At 39.6% G+C, this 20,868-nt stretch overlaps 1 protein-coding gene across 3 annotated transcripts in view; it reads right to left on the bottom strand.

The window, feature by feature from the left end:
• fstl4 (follistatin-like 4) overlaps positions 1–20,868 on the bottom strand; it is a 277,646-nt gene that overhangs the window by 243,916 nt on the left and 12,862 nt on the right. For all 3 annotated transcript variants that reach the window (XM_088321797.1, XM_088321798.1, XM_088321799.1), the window contains exons 2-3: positions 9,302–9,441; positions 482–515 (exon numbers count right to left, since the gene is read on the bottom strand). In XM_088321797.1, coding sequence (XP_088177923.1) covers positions 482–515; positions 9,302–9,430 — 163 coding nt within the window. In that variant the 5' untranslated portion in view covers positions 9,431–9,441. The remainder of the gene's footprint in view (positions 1–481; positions 516–9,301; positions 9,442–20,868) is intronic.

The raw sequence follows: 20,868 nt of genomic DNA, 5'->3' as shown, positions 1-20,868 counted from the left end.
CAATTAAATCTTAATTTACACTTGAAACATCTAATGGGAAATTATGAATAAAATGCAATAATGTTGATCTTCATAACTTCAACACACTGCTCTTGATATAGTTGGAAAATTGATTGTGAAATTAATAGTGCAGTTTCGGTTAATGTATGACAATTCTTGGTAAAGCTTGGATAAAGTTCACAATTGTCAAGTGAAGTGGAACACAACATGATTTGGCCTGAATCTTGAATAAAGTAAGTCACTAAGTAGTTCCAATAAGCAGCTTTGAGGTTCACCTTGAAACACTTTTCGGTAAGTAATGTGTTTTTTAAGCTTGTAAACATATGTTCTACTTCATAAAAGTTGTTTCGTATTGACGGCTGGCGATTTGAAAAGGAGACCTGAATGTGGCGCTACAAGTGAGATGAAGAAAAATAAAAGAGCTTAAAGTGTCATGGGGTGCAAAACTGCTCTTTGATTTAGACACAACACTCGTACTCACATTGATTGATGCTCTCGGACGCCATAACCCTCTTCTGCAAACACACACACAAACAAAGCACAGTTTAAATTAGGCAAACCAATAACAGTTTTTGACACTCCTAATCAAAAACAAAAGGATAACAAGGAAAAAATAGTGAACACATTAAAAGACAATTACCATATCTAAAAATCACTGTGCTCCCTCCTGATTGGACTGTTGGCATGCGTAGGATGCCTAACCTAAAAACTTTTTCATGACCAAATGTAAGCACTTTTAAGGATATTTTCTATTTTTTTTCAGTACCTTCAAAAGAATAAAATCCAGCAGTGTCCAAAAAAAAATTTTTTGGTTGACTTTGATGACTAAAATAAAGTTGATACCTTGTGCTTTTTTGAGCTGTTCCTATCTAATGAACTACAATGTTTTTGTGTCAATGGGTTGCTATAAACTGACATGAATTCTGCTATTCTGCTTCAAAAATCCACGCGCAGCTTGCCTACGGAAAGGGCTTCATAAGTGTTCGCTAGTAATGGAGTTCAATACGGAGGAAAAACTTAAGTACTGTATATATAAAAGCAGAAAAATGAGCCAAATTCAGAATCATATTATTGATATTGATTTATCCGAAGCAGAGTGCATTCGATCTTTCAATCTTTGGGACTGTGATCGTTTGCTTTTTGTTTTACTTAATTTAATTTATATTTTTCGCGTGTTTTTCAGAGGATCTGTGTCTAAATTGGTTAAAATAGAATTGTAAATGTTTTGGTTTTGTTTGCCTTTTATTATTTATAGCACTGACAAGTTAATATTTTTAATTCTACTTTTATTTTTTTGGCTTTTTAAAGACTTTATGGTGTTGATAGACATTTCATCTTTTCAGAGAGTAATAAGATAAAATTGTTTTGTATTTTACAATTTCTTTTGTAGATCTCTGAATGTTTTAATGTATATTTCATGGGTTTTTAAGGGATCTTCTGCAAAACATAAAAATACTAATCACTAAGTGATTTGGTGCATAATATTTTATCATTATTAATTATATATTATTTAAAAAAAAAAAAATATATATATATATATATATATATATATATATATATATATATATATATATATATATATATATATATATATATATCAAGTAAGCAAGGTTTTGGGTGCTCTGAGGAGAGTGATGAACAACAAGAGTATGAGTATGGTTGTTAAGAGGGGACCGTATGAGAGTGTGATTGTGCCGACTGTGTTGTATGGTGCAGAGACTTGGAGCCTGAACGCAGATTTAAGAAGGAAATTGAATATTTTTGAGATGAAGTGTTTCCATATATATATATATATATATATATATATATATATATATATATATATATATATATATATATATATATATATATATATATACCTAGGTCATATCCCTCAAGAGGGGTGACCGACAGCAAGACAAACACATAAAATAACAAAGAAAATAAAAGGGAAAAAATAGCAAAAAACAAAAAAAAACATTTTTTTTTAATTAAAAAACACACACAACATTTTTGGACCATGGCCAACCCAATTGCCCAAAATAAAAGGGGAAAAATAAAATTAAAAAAACAAAAAAAAACACACACACACACACAAAATTGTTTGGACCATGGCCGACCCAATTGCCCAAACACCCAAACAAGTTAGGCACCTCAGCAGCTAAGTTGGTCATGCTTTCGTCCCTCCAGATGAAATGAGACACCAGAAAGCGGCCATGTCACTCGGGTCAGGGTGACACAACACACTCTTTTGTTCAACAGCAGGGCCTGACAGCTTTCACTGGTTTACCCCTGCCGCATCATACGGGTGCTCAGCCCATCCTTAGGAACGCGTCCACAATCCCATTATTCTTTCACAACACCTCTCCACTCCTTTCCTATCACCAACAAGAGCTCGAGCTTCCATTATATTTAGACCTCTTTCCTGCAATGCACTCATAACACCATCCATCCACCTCAATCGTGGCCTTCTCTTGGTCTCCTTCCATTGACTTCTGATCTGTAGAACCTCTTCAACATTCGCTCCTCATCCGTCCTCTCCATGTGTCCAAACCAACCGAGTACTCTCTTATCAACACGCTTGCTCAGTTCCGCGACTACTCCAGTTCTGTCCCTCCAAATTTCATTTCTCAATCTATCCAATCTCGTCACTCCTAACATAGTCCTCAAACACTTCATCTCAAAAATATTCAATTTCCTTCTTAAATCTGCGTTCAGGCTCCAAGTCTCTGCACCATACAACACAGTCGGCACAATCACACTCTCATACGGTCCCCTCTTAACAACCATACTCATACTCTTGTTGTTCATCACTCTCCTCAGAGCACCCAAAACCTTGCTTACTTGATTCACTCCGTGCAAAACCTCGCACTCCATTCCACCAACTGCAGCCACATTACGACCCAAGTAACTAAAGCTTTCAACTTCTTCCAGCACCTGTCCATGCAACATGATTTCTAACGTCATGCCCACTCCATCACGTGAACACTTCATCACCTTACTCTTCCCAACATTGACACATAACTTACGCCTATCACATACTCTTCCAAACTCCGTTACCAACCTTCTCAATGTTTCCTCAGAATCAGCCACAAGCGCTGTGTCATCTGCAAACAACAACTGACTTACCTGCCACACTGTTCCACTGTTGTCCATCATCTCTACACCTCTGCCAAATACTCTTGCATTCACCTCTCTCACCACGCCATCCATGTACACATTAAACAGCCATGGTGACATCACACACCCCTGTCTCACACCAGTCAACACAGGGAACCACTCACTTCTCTCACTCCCTACTCTTACACATGCTCTGCTGTTCATATAAAAACTTTTCAATGCTTCCAACAACTTTCCACCCACTCCATACATCATCATCACTTGCCACAATGCCTCTCTATCAACTCTGTCATATGCCTTTTCCAAGTCCATGAATGCCAAATAAACATCCTTACCTTTGGCAAAATATTTCTCACACACCTGTCGTACTGCAAACACCTGATCCACACATCCTCTTCCTTTCCTGAAACCACTCTGCTCCTCCATCACTACCTCATTCGTTCTTTCTCTCAATCTCTTAATCAAAACTCTTCCATACAGCTTACCCGGCACAGACAACAAACTGATACCTCTCGAATTGCTACATTCATACTTATCACCTTTACCCTTATACAATGGCACCACACATGCACTACAACAATCAACTGGAACCACACCACTTAAAAAGCATAAATTTAACAATCGTACTAACCCGTCAATCATAGCTGTGCCACCTTTTTTCAGACATTCAGTAGTACAACCATCCAACCCAGGTGCCTTCCCCCTTTCATTTCTTTCACTGCCTCTTGCACCTCCCATGTTTACACAGGCTTCACATTTAAATCACCCAACACGGGCATCTCTCCATACCATCGATCGCCTCGACTCTCACTTCTCTCCCATCCTCCACATTAAGCAACTCCTCAAAATACTTTGCCCATCTCGTCCTGACTCCACTACCCTTAACCAGCGATCTACCATCCTTATCTTTCACTTTCTCTTCTTTTCCAGACTAACTGTTTCTTACTCTTTTTTTCTTTCCAGAACAATTTCTCCTTTCCTCAAAGTTCACTTCTATCTTTCGACACCATTCATAATTTTCTTTCCTTTTCGCTGCTTCCACTGCCGCTTTTACCAACCTTTTCTTCACTTTTTATCTTTCATAGGCATTGCCACTCTTGTCTTGCAGCCACTCCTCAAAGGCATGTCTCTTTTCTGTCACAGCCTCTGATACCTCATCATTCCACCATTCACTTCCTTTCCTAATACCCCGACCAACTTTTCTCATTCCACACACTTCTTTTGCACTCCTCAACACTGCCTCTTTAAACCACTTCCATTCAATTTCCACACTCTCCATTTATCTTCTACTAATCCGTTCATACTCTTCCCTTATCCTCTCTTTCCTTTTATGTCTTATTCAACTCTGACATTTTCACCTCTTCCCTCACACTCTTCTTATAACTAGCCCTCCACGATCCATCTATTCTCAGTTTTCCTTCCACATAAAAATGATCAGACATACCACTCATTTCACCTCTGTAAACATGCACATCCAACAATCTACTTAACATCCCTTTCCTAACCACAACAACTGACAAAGATATACTTATTCACGTCCCTCTTTTTAAACAATGTATTTCCAATCACCAACTCATTTTCCACACATAACTCAATCAATTTCTTCCCACTCTCATTTCTTCCTGGTACTCCATATCTACCAATTACATTTTCAACCGTTTCATCACCCACTCTAGCATTCAGGTCACCTAGTATTACCACTTCCCACCCTTCTTTCGCACTTGCCACACATTCGGAAAAGTCCTTCCAGGACTCCTCTCTCTCCTCAGCGCTTCTTTCTGAACCAGGTCCATATGCACTTATAAACATCCATACTTCTACACCCCACTTCAACCTCAACCACATCATTGTGGAAGATAACTCTTTCCACTCCACCAGTTTTTCCTTTGCTTTCTCACTCACAAGCACAGACACTCCTTCTCTAGCATGTCCACCTGTAACTCCAGACCTTCTACCATACATACCTCCAAGCTGTAATTCACCCTTTCCTTTCAGCTTTGTTTCACTCAAGGCTAACACATCAACCTTCCTTTTAGTCCTCATCCTTCCGATTTCCTCTTTCTTCCACTCAGTAGCTTTACTTCCACATCCTCTCACATTTAGTGACCCTATAACTAGGGTTTGTGAGACCTTGCGGTCTCCCGCCCCCCTTTTTTTGTCTTGCTGCGCTTAGGGAGTAGAGATAGAGAGGAGAGGATCCCCAGTCCCCTCGCTCCCTCCACTTTAGTTGCCTCTTACGACACACAGCGGACCATGGTGGGAGAAATCTCTTACCTCTCACAAGGAGAGGCCCCCCTACCATATACTGGACTGTCTCAGAAAATTAGAATATTGTGATAAAGTTCTTTATTTTCTGTAATGCAATTAAAAAAACAAAAATGTCATACATTCTGGATTCATTACACATCAACTGAACTATTTCAAGTCTTTTATTATTTGAATATTGCTGATTTTGGCTTACAGCTGAAAATAACTCAAAAATCCCATTTCAAAATATTAGAATACTTCCTCAGACCAAGTAAAAAAAATAATTTTATAACAGCAAAACTAAATCAAACATTTGAAAATGTCCATTGATGCACTCAGTACTTGGTTGGGAATCCTTTTGCACGGATTACTGCATCAATCCGGCGTGGCATGGAGGCAATCAGCCTGTGGCATTGCTGAGGTGTTATTGATGCCCAGGATGCTTCGATAGCGGCCTTCAGCTCATTTGCATTTGTAGGTCTGGTGTCTTTCATCTTCTTCTTAACTATACCCCACAAATTCTCGATGGGGTTCAGGTCAGGGGAATTAGCTGGCCAATCAAGAACAGTGATGCCATGGTCAGTGCACCAGTTACTGGTGGTTTTGGCACTGTGGGCAGGTGCCAGATCATGCTGGAAAATGAAATCCTCATCTCCATAGAGCTTTTCAGCAGATGGAAGCATGTAGTGCTCTAAAATCTCTTGGTACACAGTTCCATTTACTCTGGACTTGATGAAACACAGTGGACCAACACCAGCAGCTGACATGGCTCCCCCAAACCATTGCTGACTGTGGGAACTTCACACTGGATTTCAAGCAACTTGAATTTTGCTCTTCTCCAGCCTTTCTCCAGTCTCTGGCGCCTTGACTTCCAAATGAAATGCAAAACTTGCTTTCGTCTGAAAAGAGGACTTTGGACCACTCTGCAACTGTCCAGTGCTTCTTCTCCATAGCCCAAGTCAGACGCTTCTTCCGTTGTCTTGAGTTCAGAAGTGGCTTGACCATGGGAATACGGCTATTGTAGCCCATTTCCCGGACACGTCTGTGAACTGTGGCTATTGATACCTGGACTCCAGCTTCAGCCCACTGTTTTTGAAGCTCCCTCAAATTCTGGAAGCGGCTCTTCTTCACAATTTTGTTAAGGCTGCAGTCATCTCTCTTGGTTGTGCAGCGTTTCCGGCCACATTTTTCCCTTCCAACAGACTTTTTGTGGATATGCTTTGAAACTGCACTCTGTGAACAGCCTGCTCTTTGAGAAATTTCTTTTTGTGTCTTACCCTCCTGATGGAGGGTATCAATGATGGTCCTCTGGACAGCAGTCAGATCAGCAGTGATTTAGGTTACTGAACCAAGCTGAGTGTTTTTAAGGCTCAGGAAACCCTCGCAAGGTGTTTCGAGTTAATTAGATGATTCAGGTGATTAGTTGAATAGCCTACTTGTATACTTTTTCATGATATTCTAATATTTTGAGATAGGATTTTTGAGTTTTCTTAAGCTGTAAGCCAAATTCAGCAATATTAAAATAATAAAAGGCTTGAAATAGTTCAGTTGATGTGTAATGAATCCAGAATGTATGACATTTTTGTTTTTTTAATTGCATTACAGAAAATAAAGAACTTTATCACAATATTCTAATTTTCTGAGACAGTCCAGTATATATATATATATATATATATATATATATATATATATATATATATATATATATATATATGGATATATACACACATCTGAGGAGACGTTTGTCAGCCGGAAAAGACAAAATAGCTGTTTTTTCTTAATAGAGTTGTCCTCTTGGGGACAATCAGTAGGGGGCGATGACACTTCACATGACAATGCCATAATGACAAGGCACCGAGTAGGCGTGTTGGCGTTATTTTCACGCAGTTTTTTTTAAATGTTCTTCATTTTTGCAAGGTCTATAGAGTCAGACTGCTAAGAGACATGGCAATGGCAACAATTTCAAGCATTTTCAAGCACTTCACCCCCCAAAAAAGCATCTTCCTGACCTTGAAAACACAACATTAATACAGTCATACATCTACTTACGAATGTCTCTACATACAAAATTTTCAGGTTACGAGCAAAATGAACGCAAAAAAAATACATCGAAGTGAAAACTATTTTTCAGGATACGAATAAACAGACCAGTACCATGCGCGCTGCTTTTCAGCGCTCCGCAGAACTGTACCTGGCAACCCGATTCATCTGCGTGAGCGCCGGCATGCTCTACCGCTTATTCTTTGTATCCACTTCCAGTCCTATTCCCGCTCCGCAAACAGTTCTGTACTCTACTATATGCTAGAGATACGAAACATTGACGATGTACGACATTCGGAAAAGTATATATATATATATATATATATATATATATATATATATATATATATATATATATATATATATATATATATATATATATATATAATATAAAAAATAAAATGCAATATGTATTCTACTGTGTGTATCTATATCAGCTAAATTTGATGCAGCTCATTCTGATGCACCCTTTGACTTCTCTATTGTAGGATACCTCCTAAAGTTTAACGTCATTAGACAGAGAGAGGGATCGGCATATGACAAACATCACCCAACGTCACAAATAAAAATAAAAAATACAGGAGCGTTTCCTTAGGACACGGCCGAGTTCCTTCTTGTACCTCGCATTGAATTGTATGAGTAAGCTCAAGAGTTATTGCAAGTTTATAAAACGAGCAGTCATAAAGTCCGTGTTAAACGTTATCATGGTAATGAGGGAAGGCGTAATTTTACTTCTGTGGCCTTGCATCTTCATTCCAACCTACTTATTGTTATTTTTGTTCCAGCATTTATATGATAACAGAAATACAATGAAGATATTTAGAAAAGCACACTCTTTACTACATAAAAACTATGTAACAGGTGGGTAGTAACGAGTTACATTTACTTTGTTACATTTACTTGAGTAGGTTTTGGAACCTTTTGTACTTCTAAGAGTATATTTTAATTCAATATACTTTGACTTTTACTTGAGTAAATTTGTGAACAACAAGTGTATTCTTACTTCAGTATATTAGACTAAATTGAACCTGTTTATCAAATCCCTTCACGCAAGATTCTCACGTGGGCCTCACAAATAAGTCATGTTTCTTTTATTTCGATTTGAAAAGTGACCCAAAGTGGCCCTTTCGAGCAAGGTTAGGAATTTTTGTTTTGTTTTATTTGACTGTACGGTGTGCGCAGTGTATATAGCTGCAGCTAATTCAGCTCTGTGGCCTTGGGGGTAAGGGCGCCTTCCCTGAGACTGGGAGGTCGCTGGTTCAAGCCTCGGCTGGGTCATACCTAAGACTTACAACATTGGTACTTATTGTCTCCCTGCTTGGCGCTCGGGAGTTTGGTCAACTAATGACTCCCAACACATTAGTTTGGTTGGGCAAGGGGGCTGGGAATCCCCTCCTCTGTATTGATTTCCCAGAAAGAGTCAGAAAAATACTCTAGCCACCTCCCACAGAGGGACTAACAAGAGTTCCGCAGAAAGCACAAGTGCTCCTCTTTAATTGATACTCCAATGAGAAATGCCCAAAAAGGTACTGTGGCTGTAGATGTGATCATTGTGCTCAATACAATACAATACATTTCTAAATTAAATGTAATATATTGTTAATTGGATGAACTTTGATGATTTGATGATCTTATTGAATGGTTGCTTAAAAATTCAATAAATAAGACTTTGCCAGTTACTCAGTACTTGAGTAATTCTATTTTTTTTTACCAAGTACACTTTCACTTTTACTAAAGTAACTGTCATTTTACTTGAGTCTAATTTTTGGCTACACTACCCACATCTGGGTATTGAAGAAGATGCAGTAAAGATGGAGTAAAAATTAAAAATCCAATATGGGCCCCGACCATGTTCAGCAAAACCCAAGAAGACCTAAAGCTTAAATACAGACCATGGTAATGAGTTGCGATTTACCGTAGATGGGGATGCCATAGACGTCTGCGGGAAGCCAGCAGCTTCCACGTTCCCTCTGCGGTGCCCTCCAGGCCAGCCGCAAGCTAAGAGCGCGGCCAGAACCGCAACCCAAACAGCAATGCTGCCCATCGGTGGTGTCCCTGTGAAAACCAATGAAATAAGTAGTCAAAGAAGTCATCAATTTTTGCACGTACAGTTGTAACATGGGTACAGTCAAAGTTTGACCAATTGTTTTGTGATACCACTTGTATTGGAGAATCCCCTTTCCATTTTGACCTTATACAAGACTTTTGAAGACTCGGAATGACATTGTCTCAATTTTATGTTAAAAAAACACATTTTCAGGCATAATTTTAAACTTTTTCTTTCTCATTGTGTTGTGTTTCATGTCAAATATGCTGAAGGTTGATAGATTTCTGGCCAATGGCTGTAATGTTCACATTCTGGGTGTCAATTTTTGTGTGTTTGTGTTCACGCTAGCTAACAACCACATAGGGAAAATGTTAGCCTAATGATGGCTGAAGATGATGGCAAAGAAAATAAAAAAGTGGGTAAATGTGTTGATTGCAAGCAATTTGCCTTGGAAAACTGCACCAACTGCAGGCACTGCATTACACATTTGCCACAACTGTTGACTGACTCTGATTAGCAATGCTGTCCACACTAAAGGATCGATATGACACAAGCACTCCATTCTATGCTGTTCTTGTTAAATACTTCTATCAAATAAATAATTATTCAAATATAAGAAGCTTATTTGTAATAATAAATCAAACTGTTACAACTGTGCACTAGCAATGTTTTAACAACCGTACTCGGTATTGGAAAATATTTCTGTAGTAGTATTTTCGTATGATAGTATTACTGTAGAAGTATTTTTGTAGTATTTTTACAGAAAGAAAGCAACACTTGAGTACTTCTCAGTAGAAGTCTGCATTGAGGGCGCAGCAAGAAAAACATATTGGAGATTCTTGAAGAGGTGAAAGTTCTTGTTCGTCAGTTGAATTTTTTTCGTAAGTTGCTTCAGTGCTATATTTTGTATGGAATGTATGTTTAAGGTTTGTATAAGTATGTTTAAGGCTTGTATGAGTAAACTGTATTGTTTTTTCACAACAAAAAAAAACATTTCACTAAATATCATGCTCTATAAAGATGAATAAAGTTAAGTTAAACCTACTTTTGGAAGATGAACTTTAAGAGTCAGGCGACTTCCTCCTCCGTGGTAAAGTGTCCGAAATCAGCGATCCAACAATTTTCTCAACAGCATCAAGCCTCTATATTCCACTTTCATTTCAAATAAAACGGCTCGCCTCTTATTTACACTTTACACCAACCATATTGAATGGATGCACGAGATATTAAACAATAAAATTGTCAAAGTTCTTAGCGTGCTGTAGATACAGTATAGAATGTTTACACACAAACTTGGAAGAGGAAGCGGATTTCTTCTACGGGGTGGATTCTTGTTGACCTCTCACAGCGCCACACACCAGTAGCGGTGGAAAGATGCACTACAGTACTGTCCTTTACTCAGAAAAAGGTGGACACAATACAAAATCTAACAGCCATGTCCAGATATTTTCCGACACCCCGAAAAAAATCTTCGTATCTACCGTTTTTCGCAAGTGGAATAGTCGTAAGTAGGGGAGCATCTGTATAGTGACAATATAAACTTTGGACATGTCCGGTCTAAATCAAAGAAATTGATAAGTAGTGCTGAGCAAAAGTCAGCGGGAGTAACAGGAAGTGAATGCTGTTTTACTCTTGCAAGGAAGGGAGGTTAATGTTTTTGGCCAGCCATAATGGCCGCCGGGGTGAAGGGCGCTCGCTCTTGGAAATTAAGTGGCAAATGAGACCTGTCAGTCACTGTCTGCTAATGTGCTCAAGTATCTGCACACACATAGGCACATCTGCGCACAGCTGCCACACGCCACTTTAAAATGTATTGAAAGGCAAATAGTCAATGAAGAAGTCTTATTAATTGGGCATCGGAACCAGACAAATCTTTTTGAAAAGTTTACCTTTAAAAGGGAGTACGACTAAATCACATCTGAGTATATAAGACATGCATTTGAAATGCATCAGCTTCTTTCAGCATTCATGATGTCGATGTTACTTGTCGAAGTGTCCTTGGGTAAGACACTGTAAGGTATATTAAATCTAGTTATTTGTAATTTTCTCTATTATCTCTATTATTCACGTTACAAATGGCTCTGATGGAATATACTTGAGTTCATACTATTTTTATTACTTATTCTCTATTTTTCTACTCTTTTATATGATTCTGTTTAAAATATATGCATACATTCAGTCTTTATTTTGAAGGGTACAGGAAACTCATCATGGTATGTTTTTACAACTGCTTGACTTCTTCTAAATAAAAACAATCGGGTCACTGGGCCACAAAGAGAAAAGGGGAGTCATTCGAAGGAGTGGGTCAGTTTTTCTCCCCGCGGTTACTGGGGGCCTCCTGTTGATATCAAACCTGCATCTTCCTTGACTCTCATATCAGCCAAAGATTAATATCCCAAATTAATCTGACAGACACTGAACCCCTAATACCCTCAATAAGCAGGTTAGCGCTATTGGGAAATGTGGAGCACATTGTAAAGCGCTTTGGGAAGTCATTGACTTGAAAAGCGCTATATAAATGCAAAACATTTCATGATGATTTGTTTTCTTTTTAGGTCAAGGTTAAATATTTATTTGTTTCCCTGCGAACGCCTTTCAGGGAGCTCACGGAGGAACAGACAAACACAGTCACACAGTCATTGCTCAACACAGGTGTGGTCTTTTCAAGGCCCAAAGCTACAATTGAGAATGTTACAAAATTGAGGCCATTACAAACGAAAAGAATCACGAGTTTCACCTAGCTACATTTACGTAATGTACACTCCAGACTACAGAGCACACCGGCATCCTCAAACTTAAGGAAGAAACTCAACTTTGTTTTTGTAAAAAATGCACCTGATTTTAAGCCGGAGGCTTAAACAGCATTAAAATAAACTGGCAGAAATCACATTGCGGCATAACCTACAGACACTTTTGCGACCATTTGCCTTGTGAAAAAAGAAAAGAATAAAAGAAGCTGCATCAAATTGTAGGCCGCAGTGTTCAAAATGTAGGAAAAAAAGTAGCGGCTTGTCGTCTAGAATTCACGATAATCATAAAAAGTGCTGCCGAAGTAAAAGTATGTCGCTTTGAACAGTAACCAAATTGAACAAATTAGTGATGTCATTACAAAAAAGCTCTTACATTACCATCTGTGACAGCAAACTCTTGTCTGTAAGTCTTCATAACAGAAAATAAAGACGCAGAGGACAGAGTTTAACATTTTGACTCCAATGTGACAGCCGTGCACTCATCTTGGATTCATCTTCAGCTTTTGAGGGAAAAAAAATCAAAGAAGTGACGGGCCAGCGTCAGACGCGGGATCGCATGTTCTATACTCCAGCTTATTTTATTCATGTCGCACACGGGCACTGGAGGGTTTTTTTCCCTGGCAAAAAGATAAAGTTACTAACTGTCACTCGGCCTAATGGAAGCGCTGGTATCGTACGCCGGCCCCTAGAGGACGGGCCGAAAGTTGACGGCATGCCACTTTTAGCACTGACAGTGCCTGCTAGAAGAAAAGTTGAAGATCATGAATTTTTTGCATTCTCTGTGGTAAATATCTGTCCAATATGTGCTATAGAATTCAAGTTTTTTTGCAGGTGAAATATTTACCCAAGTGCAGTATGATTTACATATTTGGGTGTATCAAAACAAAAAAATATTGTTTTTTATCGTTTGAAAGATGCAGGTGCATCTATTGAATGTTTTCTCCGGGAAAAATATTAAGACACATATAGTATTTTTATTTTTGTTTTTTTTTGTGGGGAATCTGTGTCTTAGAAATCATGGCACATTTATAGAATTGGCACTTTTACTCGGTTATATGCTAAGTAATTTTAAAATCTACGCAACACTTCAAATACATTTAAAAACTTTTTTTTGTTTAATTGAAATTTAAGCTTGTAATGATGGCAGTTATAAAGCGATAAGTAACATTCAGGTGAAGTGGGTAGCAACGAGTTACAATCACTCTGTTACATCTACATAGGTATGTTTTGGGACATTTTCTACTTCTGGTAGAATTTTTAAATCACATTACATTTGAGCTGATTAGATTTGTGTAGAAGAAACTGTACTCTTACTCGGTCACATTATGCTACATTAAACTCAATATTTAAGTAAATAAGCGCGTTTGTCCTTCGCTTGTTTTAGTCTTCTTTTCTTTTTTCCACTCCTGTGTTCCTGAGTGATATCTGGGCTGTGCGACTCAAGCCCCGCCCCTTTTAAAGGAGCCACCGAGGAAGCAAAATGGCAAGTGTGTGTGATCTGCCATGGACCCCAAATGTGTTTATTTTACCTTTTCAAAAGGTTGACATTTTGTTTTGAGAAATGCATGCTGTGTTTTATTGCATTCTTTATGTTGCCCAGGTAAAGGGAAAATTTTGCACCTTTGTTGTTGTATAATAATAAATAAGAATAATAAAGAATAAAAATGACAAAAAAAAAATAATCATTCCATAATTCATCAATATAGTAACAAACAGAGTTGGGTAGGGTTACTTTAACTGGATTACTTTCAATTACTTTTGGATTACTCCAATACCAAATATGCTAATGAAAGACAAAAGAAACTAAATATGATTAAAATTACTAAATTTTGTGCAGGCTTGGGGAGTAACGGAATACATGGAACGGCAAAAATGATGTTGGCAAGCTGTTTGGATTTATTTTCATTTTGTTTCTGTCGCATTTTATGTTAGTTTTGCCGGAGATCAAAGAGATCAAAGCCAGGAAAGAAAGCTTACCACGTGTTGTGAGTCATCATTTTATTCATATTTAGTTTCTTTTGTCTTTTATTAGCATATTTGGTATTGGAGTAATCCAAAAGTAATTGAAAGTAATCCAGTTAAAGTAACCCTACCCAACCCTGGTAACAAAGTTAAGAGGGGGTGACCTACAACAGATTAGATACGTTACTCTCCGCAGTATGTGCTGAATACAACTTTGTCATTTTGAATTGTGTTACTTGTAAGGTATACTGTATATAAGGCTTTTCATTATTAATGGCGACTGGCATTTGTTTTTTGTTTGTTTGTTTTTGGGCCTTTTTCAACATTTTGTGTTGCAGGCTTGTTTCCAAACTAAATGTGTACTCTCATATCCACACGCTTGCTCAGTTCCGCGACTACTCCAGTTCTGTCCCTCACAATTTCATTTCTCAATCTATCCAATCTTGTCACTCCTAATATACTCTGAAACACTACATCTCAAAAACATTTAATTTCCTTCTCAAATCTGCGTTCAGGCTCCAAGTCTCTGCACCATACAACACAGTCAGCACAATCATACTCTCTCATACAGTCCTCTCTTTACATCCATACTCATACTCTTGTGACTTATCACTCTCCTCAGAGCACCCAAAACCTATCTTCCTTGATTCACTCTGTGCAATACCTCGCACTCCATTCCACCAACTGCAGCCACATCACAACCCAAGTACCTAAAGCTTTCAAATTCTTCCAGCACCTGTCCCTTCAACCTTATTTCCAACACCATGCCCACTCCATTCCGTGAACACTTAATCACCTTACTCTTCCCAACATTCACACATAACTAACACCTATCACACAATCTTCCAAACTCCATTACCAACCCTCTCAATGTTTCCTCATAATCAGCCACAAGCGCTGTCATCTGCAAACAAGAACTGACTTACCTGCCACACTGTTCCACTGTTGTCCATCATCTCTACACCTCTGCCAAATACTGTTGTATTCACCTCTCTCACCACACCATCCATGTACACATTAAACAGCCATGGTGACATCACACACCCCTGTCTCACACCAGTCAACACAGGGAACCACTCACTTGTTTCACTCCCCATTCTTACACATGCTCTGCCGTTCACATAAAAACTCTTAAATGCTTCCAACAACTTTCCAACCACTCCATACATTACCATCACCTGCCGCAACGCTTCTCTATCAACTCTGTCATACGCCTTTTCCAAGTCCATGAAAGCCAAATAAACATCCTTACCTTTGGCAAAATATTTCTCACGCACCTGTTGTCCTGCAAACACCTGATCCACACATCCTTTTCCTTTCCTGACCACCACAACCACTTTATCCGTTCTTCCTCTCACTCTCTTAATCAAGACTCTTCCATACAGCTTACCTGGCACATACAACAAACTGACACCTCTCAAATTGCTACATTCATGCTTATCACCTTAACCCTTATAGAATGGCACCACACATGCACGACACCAGTCAACTTAAAAAGCATACATTTAACAAGCGTACTAACCAGTCAATCATAGCCGTGCCACCTTTTTTCAAACATTCAGCAGTACAACCATCCAACCCAGGCGCCTCCCCCCTTCCATTTCTTTCACTACCTCTTGCACTTCCCATGTTTCCACAGGCTTCACATTTAAATCACCCAACACAGGCATTCTCCCCATACCACCGATCGGCTCGATTCTAGTTTCTCTCCCATCCTCCACATTCAACAACTCCTCAAAATACTCTGCTCATCTAGTCCTGACTGCACTACCGCTACCACTACACTTTTCTCCTTTCCTCAAAGTTCACTCCTATCTTTTGACACCATTCATTATTTGCTTTCCTTTTAGCTGCTTCCACTACCGTTTTTACCAACTTTTTCTTCACTTTATACCTTTCATACACTCTCAGCTTGCAGCCAGTCCTCAAAGGTACGTCTCTTCTCTGTCACAGCCTCTGAGACCTCATCATTCCACCATTCACTTCCTTTCCTAATACCGCGACCAAGTTTTCTCATTCCACACACTTCTTTCACACTCCTCAACATTGCCTCTTTAAACCACTTCCATTCCATTTCAACACTCTCCACTTCTCTTCTACTAATCTGTTCATACTCTTCCCCTATCCTCTCTTTAAACACTCTTTCATTTTCTGCCTTATTCAACTCTGACATTTTCACCTTTTCCCTCACACTCATCACTAGCCCACCACGATCCATCTATTCTCACTTTTCTTTCTACATAAAAATGATCAGACATACCACTCATTTCACCTCTGTAAACACACACATCCAACAAGCTACTTAACATCCCTTTCATAACCACTACCTGATCCATTAGTGCTCTGTCCACCATCTCACCACCATTCACTCTAACAAAAGTATACTTAATCACGTCCCTCTTTTAAAACAATTTGCAATCACCAACTCATTTTCCACACATATCTCAAATTCTTCCTACTCTCATTTCTTCTGGGTACTCCATATCTACCAACCACATGTTCAACCAATTCATCACCCACTCTAGCATTCAGGTCACACAGTATTACTACTTTTGCATCTCTTAAAACACACAAAAAAATAAAAAATTAAAAAGTTGACTGTGAGGGGTGCCGCTTCCAGGACAAGTGAAAACCAGAATAGTTTTTTTTTTTTTCTAAATCTTTAACAACCGTGTCTGCTTAATTAGCCAATAGTCTGTGGCTGTTTTCTAAGAATATAATATAAAGAGGCACTGCCAGACCAAAAATGCTGACTCCAAACAGCTAACTGGAAACAAACACTGCGAAAAGGTGAAACAACTGGAAGCTGTTCAAACCGTAAGTTGAAAATGCTACAAAGGCATGCTACAAAGGCAAGCTACAAGGTCGCAATGGTGATCGCCATGCACTGCAAACCTTTCAAGGAGGGTTAACTTTTTGAAGACTGTTTAAAGAATGCCAAGCTCAATAGTCAGCCCTCATACATTTTCAGTCCACCACAATCTGGTCCACTTTCTCAAAAGTTTGGACACCTCTGGCCTAAGCCTATATAGCTAAAAAAACAGATTTTCTGTAAGCCTTAGAAAATGGCAAAAATTAGCCGGCACTTCCCATTTAAGAGAGTTGTATGGCATTGAACGGGTTAACGATAAAAGTATAAATAACACTGAAGGTGAGCCGTGATGGATGCAAATATAGATGTATAGACACTTCCAGCAGGATCTGTGGAACAAGACTGTGACAGCAGTTGAAGCTGAGAAATATTGAGTACTTGTGCATATTAAAGCAAATCCCTCAATTGGTAATAATCAAAACATAAAAGGAAGAGAGGAAAACACATCCAACACCAAGTCATTTTGAAACAACTGGCAAAAAATGTGTCTCAAAGCTAACATATGCGTTTGATCCATGCTCCGCTACCCAAACAACGCACAAAAGGGCACGCTACGCCTCAAACTTAGCATGGCTGCTTTCTCTTATCAGCTGCCTGAAAATTACCCACACCGCCACCACCGCTGTCATTGCTTAAGGCGAGTTGACAGAAAAAAATATTCCATCTACTCTCCATGGAAAAATAAGCTTCCGAGTTGCCCATCATTTTTTGGACGCCTATTTAACTCCTGCATTCCTGAAGGTAACGGGACCTGCAAGGCGGCCATCTTTGGGGAGATTTGGTCAGGGGAGCGCAATCACAAGTGCTAAATTCAGGATTCTCTCTAGGATGGATAAAGACTGCTGGATTTAGAAGAATCCCTAAAGGGCCTTAACGGTGCCACTAATCACAAGCACAAGGCAGAGGTTAGCGCTACAAGCGAAATTACCAATTTTGTTGTGGATCGATGAGTCGGATGTTCGACAACAGTCACACGGGCTCTGAATCAGGACAACTGACACCAGCAGTGGTTGTGATTAGGCTTGTGGGATAACAGAATGCATGTACCGGTGTTACGTGAGTAGGATACCAAAAAAATGTAATCGTACTGCGCTACAGAAAACCAGACGTCATCAAATTGCAAGTATATTTTGTAATAAAATGATTACTTTGCCATTTGAAAGCATATGTATGTTGCAATATTAATAGGGACACACGCAACATTGAAGTCCCGTGTACGCTATTTTTTTTTTTATTCTTGTCTGCATTAGTTTTGTTTCATGTTTTGCCACATACGATTGTGCCTCTCTCTCTGCCTTCTCATTTGTTCCACAAACATGGAATGGTGCACTCACTCTCAGTTCCCTTTGCAGCTGCCCCAGGTGCCTGAATACAAAACATGACTATGACCAAAAACTTCACAAACCAAACGGAAAAGTGCCATATAATAAAGGTCCAACTAACGAGACAAAATCAACAAACAAGTATCAACATATGAATTAAAGAACATTAAAGGAAATTACTAATGCAATAAGATGTCTAAGGATGTGGCCCTCTTCCACAGCATCCTTTTAATCATCAATTCATTCACGTTAAGCACTTATTCATGTGTCTTACATTTAAATATACATAATGCACTGATAGAAGAACAGTGTCTATCATAATTTCAATCATTGACACTAGAGAGACAGGGACATGACAAGATGTCCCGGAGGGTGTTGGAAATTAGGAAAGTGAAAACAATTTTGGGTCATTATTGTGTTTTTAATGTGAACTAAAACAGGCGTAGGGCGGCTGAGTGGTTAACATGTCCGCGGCACAGTTCTGAGGTCTTGGGATCAAATCAAGCTACCAGCCTTACTGTGCGGCTTTTGCCGGTTCTCCCCGTGCTTAAGTAGATTTCCTCAGGTTCATTAGCCGGTTGAAATAGTCCCTAGGTGTGAATGAGCAAGTGTGTTGTCTGTCTCTGTGTGCCCTGCAACTGGCTGGTAACCAATTCAAGGTGTCCCCGGCCCCTGCGGTATACGGCTGCCGAACTCCTCCAGATCCGCTGGAATCAGCCTGTACCGCATCTACCAAAATTCCATCACAACCCAGACATCGCTTCCTTTCCCTGCCGGAGATACATCCATCGTGGATCCCACAGGTTCTTCACTTACCACAACTCTCCCTCAGCAATCAAATCATTGTGGTCCACTACACGCCGTCGGCGTAGAAACTCCCGTGGGGTTGCGGATAGCGGTGTCCTAAGCCGACGTGGCTAGGTCTGCTCACTCCAACGCTCCCCTAAAACGCGTCGCTTCCACTGTTCACTTCGGTGTGCTCAACATACACTCACTTTCGAGCAAGGGACATCTCATCCTAGACCTCCTCACAGACCGCAAGCTTGACTTTCTTTGTTTAACTGAAGCGTGGCAGCAGCCAAGTGACTTTTCCTAACTCAACACATCCACAACGGCTAGGTTTGTTTACATCTGCCGTCCCTGTGGTAATGCTCCCGTTGGCAATCTTGCAATAATTCACCGAGAGATCTTGAAAGCTCTGCCGGTTCCAGTATCTACATTCAGCTTATTTGAATGCACTGTTTTCACACCGCCTGGTTCCTTTCCCACTGTTATTGCCACCATTTACAAACCCCGCTTACTTTATTCTGACTTTTTAACTGACTTTGCTAACCTGCGTACTCAACTCTCCTCTCTGTCACCTAACATCATACTACTAGGAGATCTCAGCATCCACATTGACAATAGAAATCTGCCCCTTACCATAGACTTTTTAACCTGTCTTGAAAGCTTTGGACTCCACCAATACATTGACTTTCCACCACACAACAAACGACACACACTGTTGCTTGGGATTTACTTCCTCCAATTGTTCCACTCCCCCTATAACGGACCATTTTCTTCTCACTTTTAGTGTTCCACTCTGTCTCCAAGTAATAAATTAACAAGGCAAATATCATTCAGGAATCTCAAGGACATCAATGTTAACATTTTCTGTTCCAAAATTGACAGTATTACAATCCCTGATTTTCCCATCAACCCAGACGAACTCTCAGCACTCTACAATAACAGTTTAGCTAACATCCTCAACTCTCTTGCTCCTCTGAAAACCCGGTCTGTCTCCTTTTCAAGATCTGTTCCCTGGTTTATGGCTGATTTCAATTCTTTAAAAATGAAAAGTCGCTAACTAGTACGCTTTTACAAAAAAACTGGACACACAATAGACAGAAACATGTTCAACACTCACATCCTTCCTTTTAGGACACCCTTGCACACAGTAAATTCCCCTACTGCTCTGGAATCATCTCCTCCAAAGAAGGCAACACCAAATCACTTTTCTCCTTAGTTAACAAGTGCCGCCTGTGACACCATTTGCCATTCCACCTTTCTGAGCAGACCCTTTTCACTTGGTCTATCCCACATCCCTCTCCAATGGTTTCACTCGTACCTCTCTGGCCACACTCAATTTATTCAACGCAGGTCATTCTCCTCTGACCCCTCTCCAGTCTCCTCAGGTGTGCCCCAGGGCTCTGTCCTGAGGCCCCTCCTCTATATAACCTATCTTCTCCCCCTAGGTCCTAGGTTCTAGGGCCTAGAAGATATCTTCAGGAAATTCAATATTTCCTTCCACTGCTTTGCTGATGACACCCAGCTTTACCTTTCCTGCAAACCCAACTCAATACTCCCACCACCTGAGCGCTTGCCTTCCTGAAATAAAATCATGGTTCACCGTCAACTTCCAAAAACTGAAAAGCAATAAAACGGAACTACTTCTCATTGGACCCAATCCACCCTCTTTAAAGTTGACTCTTTCTGTTGACAATTCCTCAGTTTTTTCCTCCCCTCTGGTCAAGAGTCTGGGTGTCATCT

The sequence above is a fragment of the Urocampus carinirostris genome, chromosome 17, assembly GCF_059441175.1.
Source record: "Urocampus carinirostris isolate Australia breed hairy pipefish chromosome 17, RoL_Ucar_1.0, whole genome shotgun sequence".
In the NCBI taxonomy this organism is placed as follows: Eukaryota; Metazoa; Chordata; class Actinopteri; order Syngnathiformes; family Syngnathidae; genus Urocampus; species Urocampus carinirostris.
Note: the sequence above shows the minus strand (reverse complement) of the source record. Positions and strands in the feature narration are given on the sequence as shown.